Below are 11157 nucleotides of genomic sequence, written 5' to 3' on the forward strand. Positions count from 1 at the left end.
CTATGAATATTATATTTCATTTCTACCAATACACCCTCCTAAATGATTACACACTGTATTGTATTGTCATTTGCTAACATAATGCACATCACTCTGTAGCAAGACATAATAATAGTTCCCAGCTGGTGAACTGGATGAGTACATCATGTCCTATGCAATTCTAAAATTTCAAGAATTGTGTCATAGGTATTTTCTACAAGCCTGAGTTTCTAGAAACATGCAAGCTTAGGCATGTGGCTGAGTCACAAACCTTAGAGCCCAGATGGAGGGCGTGGATGTGTCGTCGTCGTGCTGGAGACACCTGCCTTTGGAAATGCAGAGTGAGGTAGTCAGCCAGGAAGTGACAGGCAGCCAATCCGGGGCGGCGATCCAGAGCACGCTCACAAACGTCTAGGCCGACTACAAAATCTGAAAGGCCCTCGAGCAACTAAAAAAAAAAAATTAAGCAACAAAAGAAATTAACAAAAAAAGAGAACTTTCGCAGCAATAATTGATAGACTATAAACACAGCTTTAAAATATCACATGATACATATCTGGCCTCTTTGATCTCTCAACCTGGTGTTCTTCGCAGGTCAACTGCGGCATAATAAAAAGTGTTTCAGTTCTGTATTTTGCTTGCACGTCCAAGAGAGATAAGCACATTCTGTGTTGTTTGGTGTTTGTCATCCTGCCTGCGACTTTTATTACAATTTGTTGCCCTCTAAGGCTGTTAGCTATCCTAACTACCATGTGCCGGGTCACTAATGGTCTTCTCTCATGGGTTTATGACACTGCTGCCCGCATGACTCATACTGGGAACTCCCTCTCTGCTCATCCTGGCCCAGTACCAAATGTCACTGCCATAGCATGAAGGGAGAGAGTTGGGTGACACAAACAATGTAGCACTTCATTCCTTTGGTTTAATGTTTAAAGAACGTGGCCGCTTGATGTCCACCCTCATTGGGACACAACTTCAGGTGTGGCTTTCACAGGCACCTATGTTTGATGATTGTAGGCTGCTCCTTTTGTGCGAGGCAAGCTGTTCAGGCCACAGCCAGAAAGGGCACTAAAACGCAGGAAGCAGTCATGCCAGGCTTCAGAGGCCCTGGGTCATCGAGGTAAACCTGCTGCCTCACATGTTATCTGTTATTATTGGAGATTTGTGCAGTGGCATCTTGGACAGTGCCTTTGAGGCTCTGTCACCCTAATGTGGCCTCTGGGTCCATACTACCATCAGCCATTTTACCACTGACCAGTATGTGCGTGTTCCTTGTGACATTACGGCTCTAAGTCATATCCTTTATTTACTGCCACTGACAGTCAGAAATAAATGAAACAGAACGGAAGTTATAAAGGTAACTTTGATTCTGTGAATGCCTGGATGACTGCCACTTAGAACCTTAAAGGGCGAGAAGATTCTGGAGAGGCTGGGCGTAGGCTACCATATTATATTTATAGCTAGGACATGCAAGTAGCCTACGTCACACCCTTGACTTTGTCTATATAAAATCTCAACCTGCACAAAGTGTGAGGTGACATCGCCACTTTGTTTACTGCCACTGTCAGTCATTCAGGAATTCAAAGAACCTTCTGTTTTCTGGAACATGAATACAAAGAAATTGGGTACTTGCACAAAGGTCAGTAGTACTGATCAATGTGAGCTCAGGGATCAAAGTGATGCCTGGTAAATGTCTGACAAATTTACCAATGTTAAATTAAATGGATTTCAGTCTTAAGTTATGCAAAAGTTGAGTGGTCTGGACCTGGAAAGCCTCATCTGTCTGTCCCTTCTCCAGCAGATGAAGCAAATGCTCAGTCTGTAGCTGCAGTCTCAGCTGTTCAGATACTGGATAGAGCTCAACCCACTGTGCACAAAGAGCAAACTCCTGAAAAAACAAAACAAATAGATTTATATTATATCAATATAAATAAACAAATATGTATTTGGGAGATTAGGAGGTGTGTTAATTTGTGGTAATATTAACTTTTTATTTGACATCTTATTTACAATGTGTGATCGTTTGCTAAGTAAACTGCTGCAGGTGTGTTGTACTTACTTTTGCCTCCAGCATCATAGATAACATGGACTCAGAGTTTGTCTTCGACTCAGTCCTCAGCTCCTGCCAGGTAGCCCAGGGCAACGGTGGCTGTAAATTCAACATCTGTGAGAAGAAAGAACAAACTTGGCATGTCACAATTAAAAGTCAAATTAGGTCACTGAAGAAGACGTATTACATTCCAGCCTAAATTTATAGCAGACATGAAAACAGAACTAAAGTCAATACTGCACAAGGGCAGCCAAAAGCAAGTATTAACTTGCAATGTTACATAAGCTCACTGTATGCCTGATTTAAAGAACAGGTATATATTTCTCAGTTCAACAATTACGGTCCTCTCTGTTGCTTTTAAACACTATTTCTTGCACATTTATCTACTAGGTTTGCATGTCTGAATAACCACTTTGCTGTAGTGTGATATATACATTTCTCTCGAGATCAAAAGTCTCAATTAAGTTCTTAAAATTACCCAGTGATAGATGTCCAGTTCTTTTTTCTTGAGCTCTAAGTCTGTTCTCAGTGAGGTCTCTGTGTTCGGATCATTGAGGCAGAACTCGAGCAGCTCCAGGCAGGCTGATAGAGGCCAGCGCTCCAGAGCCTGGAGTCCAACACGGGCTCGTAGGTTAGCATCCTGTACACGGAACAGCTGACCTATACCTTCATCTCCATCTGAACACAGAAAACCAAATAAACAGCAAACCTCTTGGTTACATTTATAACTGGAATATAAATGATGAATTCAACATATATTGTATCTGAGAATCCACAAGAAACATTGGAAGACAGATCAGTTATGACAAAAAGGAAAAAAGGAGAGGATCTGACACACATCAATTTACTGTACATATTAATTCATACCGATATAAAGCAGAGAAGAAGTAAATCACACTTCACATATGAGAAGTTGGAACCAGTTAATGTTTTGCTAAATAATTACTTAAAACAGCTACATGTACCTGCTGCATGTATATGTAGCTGGTCAACAGTTAAGAAAGTATCAACAAGTAATGTGACTGCAGCATTTATTAGGTTGGATCTCATATTAGAGGCACAAGTGACACCAAACTTTTCCCATGAGCCTCCACTTGTTTAATTTTTTAAAAAATGCATTTACTATGTTTTCTCACCTTCTAAAGCAGCACAGGCAAGCAGGCGGTCTCTTAGCGCCCCCTCCTGGCTGCAGCCTTGCCCATACAGCTCCAGCAGACTGAGGGCTTGGCCCAGGTCTCTGGAGGAAAGAGCCTTCTGGAAGGCCTCAGCAGCCACAGCCTGGGCAACCTCATCTTGAGGCCCAGACAGCAGGAGACTGACAAGGGGTTTCCCACAAACAACTGCCCCAAGTCCAGCAGAACCTTCCTCGCCCTCAGTTAACCGGGTGCCCAGCACTGGTTCAGCCATGGTGTGAAGGTAAGCCCGAAGAATAGGGAACTCCTTCAAGAGGTTATCTGCTTCACGAGAAATCTGCTCTCCATCTAAGACTACCTCTTTACGGCCACTACGGAAATAGCCGGACCATCCAGAGGATTGTGTCCGAGCAGTTTCTCCTTTGCACGCGCTCAGACATGCCAGTGTGGCCAGTAAAGGGGAGCGAGACTTCAGGAAAGACAGGGCTGATGGTGTAAGGAGAAAGGAGTTTGAGGAGTTTGAGGAGTTTGAGGAAGACGATGAATTAGCAGGTGGCGATGTGGAGAGGTTAGTGGGTGAGGTGGAACGGTTGGTGGGTGTAGCGGAGTGGTCTTCCTCTGAGACCTCAGACTCAGAGCTTGCATCAGACTGAGGCTCTGTGACTGCCAGAGTGGACATGTGCTCCTGAGCATGCTGTTGGAGGAGGACAGACAAGCTGGCAACGCCAAACACCCCATCGTCTTTCTTGACCTGACTGGAGTCTCTTTCATCGCCTGGACAGGAAACCCACACAGGCAGAGTCTCACAGCATCGCTGGACAATCACTTGCTGGACACTCAGTCGCAGACCTTCCTGCTGCAGCAAGGACAGCACTCTGGAGATAAAACAGGACATGAAATAGTTCAGGTTTTATTCAGTTACTTTTATCTGTTATATTTCACCTTTGTCTTATATCCCTTTTTTTCATATTATTAATAAAAGGTTTAGTGTCTATCCAAGAGTAATATTTAAGATGAGACAAGCAACTTTCTCTATATTGCTGCTTCAAACAGAAAAGTGGAACCTTCTACCTTCTCCAACCTCATTCTTGTTGTATTAAACTATCTAGCAGATTAAAGAGTTATAGACTGAAACTACCAAACTACCGGTTTATGTATATTTGTTCACATTGGTGGAGCTTGTACCACTGTACATACCTGTCAGGAGACACCTGTCTGTCAAATAGCAGGTGGGAGAGAAGCTGAAATGGGGTTTGAAGCAACACCAACAGTGGATTCCCAAGCTTCACTTTACTGCTCTGGTCTAAAAGAAACCACAAGAGAGGCAAATCAGAACAGAACTGGTATAGAAAAAGAGGAGTCACTGATGGTCCCTATTAAGGTTAAATGACTTGGTATAAATATCAGTGGAGCAAGGGAGGGACGGAGATGGTGTGGTCTGAAAGCATTTTTAATAAAAGAGCACTATGCACTTAAACTACTAAAACTTTTAAAAAGATGTTGTTGGAAGGTGCCAGTGCCAAACCCATAAGGCAGAAGAATCTAAAGACTGATACTTCTGTTTTTAGATTAGCAACCCTTTCCCAAAGCGGCACATATTCCACCTCATCTTTCCTCAACAAGAAATTATTTTACCTTCTGAACCAAGGCTGCGCACTAACACAGATGCTAGTGTGTTGACGTAGTCGAGGAAACTGCGCACATAATCCGGTCTGGCAAGATCTCCGTCCGGCTCGAAGGGGCAAAGCTGGTCCAAAGAACGGAGCAGTTGCTTCATGCTGGAGCGCACAGGGTGAGAGTCCAGCTCTGACTGCTTCAGACTGGCCTGTTCAACCAATACTGCCAGAACAGCATTGCCCACACTGCCCTCTGTTAAACAAGAGACATACAGAACATTCAGCCTTTTGCATAGAAGGCTGAGAACACTATAGGTTTCTTCTGGTATTTTGAAGTTATCACAAGGCAACCCTTACACATTCTTGGTAAACATGCAAGACATCTGAAAAGCCATGGTTACTGCGCTGACCTGTGCCATCTGTAGCAGTGCTCAAGATGTGCAGGGTGGTCTCTAAACGTTGAGCAAGACTGAGCCGAGCAGCGATGCACTCTTCGCTCAGTATTGGGTAGCAACACAGGAGCACTTCCTGGATGCAGCAACCAAATGGGCTGGCAAACACTTGGTCTTCCCCAACAGCTTCTATGAACACGAGCGGATCAATAACAAAGAAACTATTATGGACATTCGGTTCATTTTTCATATCAAATCTCATTGCTACTGGAGTATAAAAAGTACATTTTTAACCTATCAATCTAACTAAATAGCATGTTGATATCTATGTACACATGTTCCTATTCCCTTAATGAAAATGTAAGAGTAGTTTTATTTACCTGTTTTGACAGAGCCCTTATTAGTGGCAGAATGATTCAGGATCTTGTTGATCTGTTGTAATACCATGGGAAATCCACAGATCCCCTCAGAATGTGGAACCTTAGGGTCAATTCTTACTCCTGGGGAGGCAGGATTAAAAATGAAAAATGATATGACTAGCTGTGCAAAGCTGCTGTTCTGTAACCGGTACCATCTACAACACAATGTCAACATTCCTAATAATTCTTCCATAAAAGACCCTTAAATTCAGGCTGCATACCTCGAGTCTCAAGGCTGCTGTTGAGCCTGCGCTCTGCTGTGTCCAGCAGCTGTCGGGATGTCTTCCAGAGCTGACAGTGGCAGCAGGCCAGGTCAAAGGCAGCCATGGCTGCTGGGCTGAGCTCCTCCAGCAGTGTGTAAAGGAGGCCAGAGGGGTCTGAAGCGCAGCAGCTCAGCCAGTAGCCTTCCTCCAGTGAGGGCATCGGGTTAGTAGGGGTGCTGAGCAGACGGTCTGCTATGTCTGAGATGGAGTAGAAAGCCACACCTACATGGAAACACAAACAGAAGTCAGATCCTGAGTTGTACATAAATATACCATATATATTATGTGACAATTAAAAACAACAACAACTGTATGTAATATGTACATAATTCATGAATACAAGTACATTTTACTATTAAACAACACTACATTTATCTGTTAATAAATAAACTGCTTTCACATACCAAATTACCTGTTTATCAAGAAAAAAACAACCATGTGATATTTATAGGTTAGCTTAGTAGTTTATCTTATTCCTCTGGATAACTGGCTGAATGTATACAAAGTCAAAATATGATATTTCAAGCACAACCACATTAGAATTTGATAATGTTTGCCAGGTTTTGGTTTCAGCCCCTCAGGGTCAAGGACAAAGAGCTTCACATTTATTCTCTGGACTGAGCTATAAGTGCTATAAAAACAGATTCAAGTAGACTTGCAGGCAGGTATATCAGGGCTGAACTGGTTTAAAAAGCATTTTCGCACCTGCAGCCGCTGCACTTCCGATGGCCTGCAGGGTTGATCGCCCACTGCTGCCGAGCCGACTCCTCGCTGCGCCCGACACAGCTGCTGTCACCAAACCCTCTGAGGAGGATGAGGATGAAGACATAGACTGGCTCTCCATCTTCTGCTCCACCCGTCCCAACTCCACCAGGACTTCTTTGTAGCGCTTCATGAACACGAGCTCACCACAACAGTCAGACGCCCCCAGTTCAAACAGGAGAGATACCTGCAGAGAAATACACAGGACAAAACTAAACTTAGACGTAACCTCCAAACGGGCTATATAGTTTTAGACTGCTGCTGAATCGGACATAAACATATATTTACCATAATAACCTATCATGTTGACTTGTCCATGTTAATCAGTCTTAATACCATAAAAAATTCCAAAATGGAAAGAATCAATAACTTCATTTATTTGTTTTAATTTATTGCACATACAAATTTGACCACTAATTTTGTATGTACCTACAACTTAAAACTTAAAGAAGATAAACATGAAAATAAAATTGATTGAAGAGTTATAAGTTCCCCCAGTGGGAGGCTGGGTCAGCTCTAGTCAATCTGCGTTAAAATTAATGTTTCATCCGATAATGATAACATCTAGAATTATGTCGTGCTAGTACCAAATGATAAGGGTTTAGTTAGCATCCCCCGAAGGTAATATTGCTTATGTATGTAGTAGTATACATTTTAGTAGCTCGCAACCGAATTAGCAGTTGCCCCCCGTGTTATTGACAGCATAAACATCAACTTTAAAGGCTGGTAAAAACAAACTGTTTTTGCAAAAACTCTTAAAGCCTGTTGTTATGGCGTCCAGCTTGCCACACAGACCTGATGTGCCTCCATAAAGTTTTCTCGGCGGATGCAGGACATGAGTAGAGACTCAGGAGGGGACAGCATGGCAGGGACCAGCCAGCTGTGGGGACCACCACATGGACAAACCTCCAATTCCACACAACCTGCTGCTGTCCCTCCTCCACCATCTGACAACGGACAAATAAACATCGTCATAAATCTACAAAAACAAATTAAGTTTTCAATTCACTGCACCTAAAACACTTAATCTTTAGTGTTAATCTTTTCTTAAGGATTTTTATTCTGTAAGACAAAAATTAATTTATAATTTTAACAAATGAGCAGATCTGACTCAAAGTGCTTTGAACAGACCAAATCAGGGCATGTACATATGAAAAGGACAGGTTGTTGTTAATGTCTTACCTGATGCGCTCGTGCTAACTTCTCCATTTTGCTTCTCAACAGAGGTTTGTCTCTCCGTAGCATGTCTACCAGGTCGCTTCCTTCTCCTCAGGCTCGAGCTCTTGTTGCGTCCCACAGAAGGGACAGGACAGTTGACCGCTGACGTCTGGAGAGGACTCTCTGAACCTGCACGTGAATTTACCATCAACATTTAAATAAGTGCCAAATGCAGTTAAATGTTCGTCAATTTTAGTTGCACTTGATTTTCCTTTGTTAGGTGGGCAGAAAAGGTAACTCAAAAAAGTTTTTAAAAGCTAAAGAAATATCGTTAGCCTGTTGATCTCACCGCTTCCACTGCCCTGATTGCTGGTGATGATCTGCAGCCTCCACTGAGCCTCTGCAGTGCGTTTGGACAACCTCTGCAGACGTGTTCCGAATGTCTCAGCCGTCACAGAGCAGCCGAGACTCTCTGCTGCCTCGGCCTCTCTAGGCAGCGCCCTTCCCGCCTCCTGTCCCTCCTGCTGGCCCACCACACACATGCCCTCCAGCCCTTCCTTCAGCAGCTTAAGAAAACCTTTCATGGTCGTCACATCAGCCAGAAAACCCTTGCAGCCCTGGATAAAGTGTCCCAGGTCAAGGTGACAACGGTGGGCTGCTGTTGATGAACTTGAAAACAGCTTCTCGTTCTCTTTCCTGCTGTACTCACTCTCATCTGTCTTTGCTTTGGTTCCCAATTCTACATTTGTGTTTCTTGACTCTGATAAACATTCTGACTGTGTGGCATTGCCTGTGTTCTGATTTAGGTTTGTTTCTTTTTGGATTTGCTGGGCAAAGTCAGCGGTGGACAGGAAGAGAAGGGAGAAGATGTTCTCCAGGAGCTCCAGGCGGAACATCGCAGGCACGGCCTCCAGATAGAGCTGACACTCTGACAGGTAGTGCTGGAACAGTAAATGGCAACCTGGAAATGCAAAAAGGTCAGAGTATCTGTCAGAATAATATAAGAAAAGATCAATGAACAAATGCAACCTTGTAAGCTTACAATCAACAATAAGTAGTCAGTGATTCTTGTTTTAGAAATAAAGCACAATCAAGAAATTATATAGAAAAAGAGGAAATTATTCATTAAGCCTTAATTAATGAAAAGCTAAATTTTAATATTTCTAAATATAAATATTTTATATTGTGTGTAGATTTAGATTTTGTGCCTACTGACAAAAAACTGAAAAAAGGAGAAACAAAGAAAGGCTCTCAGCTACCAAGAGATTATTTTAATGATGTTTGTCTTCTTTTGTCTTTGTTTTTTTTTTTTATATTAAAACAAATAAAACAATATCTTTGTCATCAATTTTTTTCCTTTTTTTGTTTGACTACAACTAAAATTATATATCTTACAATATACAAGAAAAGAAAAAAGATACAATTGATATTTTTTTACCTATACAAGCATTTACATATATTTGGCTTATATGTTAAGTTCTTTGTTTTTTTTGTGACTGTACTAGTATGACTTTACACTAACAAAACTAACAACACATACTGTATAATTAAAGACTTAACCCACGACTTTTGCGAGTGAGATTATAATCAGCTAAATTTATCAGACAGGAAACAACTTCTATCATCTGTTATCAAAATAAAACTTCATTTTGTACCTTCTGAGGAAGTTGAGGTTTCGTTTTGGTCCAATTCTGCTTCAGTAGGCTGGTTATGTTTCTGCTGCTGCATGGACTTGCACTCAGTGCAATTTGAGTATTTATGTGCATTAACACAGAGAGCATAGATGGCATACTTCATGGAACAGAACCCCTGGAACAAAACTATGTTCCTTTGCACACCGGAAGTGAGAGTACTGATGGCCTCAGCTTCTTCTGCAGGGAAAACACGTATATTATTATCCCCAACATTAATTTTAGACTAATGGATAAACAAGAAGAGAGAGCATGATGAAGATGCTGACCTGTTCCTGGTGAATTTGGCAGTTGCTGCAGCAGATGCAGTATCTTGCGCTCTTCAAACTGAGCCAAAGGAGTCAGTGAATGCAAAATATAGAGAGCAGAGTGATTGTCCAGAGTGTGAAGCTGCGCCAGCAATGCATCCATGGAAATACCTCTGAAGAAACAAAATACAAAAGAAGTAAATATTAAAATGAAATAATGATTAAGATGGAGTTAAATGCCAGTCAAACTTCAAAGAGATAAACGAAACAAGTACTTACGGATTGTTGTTTTTACACCATTCAAGTATTCCAAGCTGAGTGGACAGAAGACTGGCAAACTCCTGCAGAACAGAGTCATTGGCTGGAGCCTAAAAGGTAAAGATTGAATCAGCTAATGGCCACAGCAGACTGTGAAAATTACTTAACAATATGCTGATCTGCAACCAGTTTTCCACTTAAATCACACAGAGGAGGAAGTGCACGTCTGGACAGCTGAATGATTTCAGTTCTGACCTGCTTTCGGTGGAGGATGTTGAGCAGCGTTTGAGCCGAGGTCAGACTGCGACACTGAGTCCATCCCAGGAGCAACAGCAGACGAGACAAAGGCTGGAACTCCAACCTCAGTAAGTCTCTCAGCTGAGAAAACTCCTCGTGTTTAATCAGGTCCAGTGCAGTAACCTACAGGGAGGAACCAATGTTATTACATTATTTAATCTCACCACATGTTGTTACTAACAAATTTGATTAGACCATCAGGATCTAGTACAAATTACCAAACAAATTAGCATTACAACGCTACTAATAGACACAAATCCACAAATTACTTCTTGTAGAAAAGTCTGAATGAAAAACAGACAATTTTTACACACTTAAACTGTACATTTTAATCAGTATTAATATTTTTCCAATGGTCCTGGTACACTTACCAACACCTGCTCGAGGAAGTGCTTTCCACTACTAAGGCACTCAAAATAAATGGTCTTCCAAATGGATGGACGATCATTGTGGCAACATAAACTGAGGGCCAGCTTCTCTGCTTCAGGAAGGTCCACTAGGAGAAAACAATGAAAACAAGCTGATAAGTATGACAACCATACAATCTGAGATTTTTTCCTACCACATCTGATTTACAATTTTAATAGATTTCTTTTTCTTAAAAACAAATTACACAAGACAACATATATTTGATCATGTGAAACACTACCACATCTATAATGTCTTATCACTGGGGGCCCCTTCTTCTTCTTCATATGGAGTTCTATGGGGAAATTATACTACACACTTTGTGCAGATGAGTGGATTGGGGCTTAGCAGCTGTTTATCCCCACATTATAAAACTTGTGGTTTAAATCTCAATTGTACAATTCAGAAATCTTTTGCAATTTTTTTTTCTAAAATTTAAATTGATCAATTTATCGCCCACTATTATTATTTAATTATTATTAA

The 11157-nt window shown here is 41.6% G+C and overlaps 1 protein-coding gene across 1 annotated transcript in view; it reads right to left on the minus strand.

Annotated features, from left to right (window-relative positions):
• The window catches only part of zfyve26 (zinc finger, FYVE domain containing 26), a 25686-nt gene that overhangs the window by 10815 nt on the left and 3714 nt on the right, over positions 1-11157 (minus strand). The window contains exons 7-25 of the mRNA XM_035673856.1: positions 10638-10762; positions 10225-10389; positions 9991-10079; positions 9733-9884; positions 9428-9643; positions 8122-8733; positions 7797-7961; positions 7410-7561; positions 6558-6801; positions 5811-6074; positions 5551-5670; positions 5189-5359; positions 4798-5031; positions 4360-4465; positions 3166-4037; positions 2508-2707; positions 2039-2143; positions 1745-1867; positions 251-427 (exon numbers count right to left, since the gene is read on the minus strand). Of these exons, the coding sequence (XP_035529749.1) occupies positions 251-427; positions 1745-1867; positions 2039-2143; positions 2508-2707; positions 3166-4037; positions 4360-4465; positions 4798-5031; positions 5189-5359; positions 5551-5670; positions 5811-6074; positions 6558-6801; positions 7410-7561; positions 7797-7961; positions 8122-8733; positions 9428-9643; positions 9733-9884; positions 9991-10079; positions 10225-10389; positions 10638-10762 (4292 nt within the window). The remainder of the gene's footprint in view (positions 1-250; positions 428-1744; positions 1868-2038; positions 2144-2507; positions 2708-3165; positions 4038-4359; positions 4466-4797; positions 5032-5188; positions 5360-5550; positions 5671-5810; positions 6075-6557; positions 6802-7409; positions 7562-7796; positions 7962-8121; positions 8734-9427; positions 9644-9732; positions 9885-9990; positions 10080-10224; positions 10390-10637; positions 10763-11157) is intronic.

This window comes from Morone saxatilis, unplaced genomic scaffold, assembly GCF_004916995.1.
Source record: "Morone saxatilis isolate NCDOM2014 unplaced genomic scaffold, NCSU_SB_2.0 Contig3, whole genome shotgun sequence".
NCBI lineage: Eukaryota > Metazoa > Chordata > Actinopteri > Moronidae > Morone > Morone saxatilis.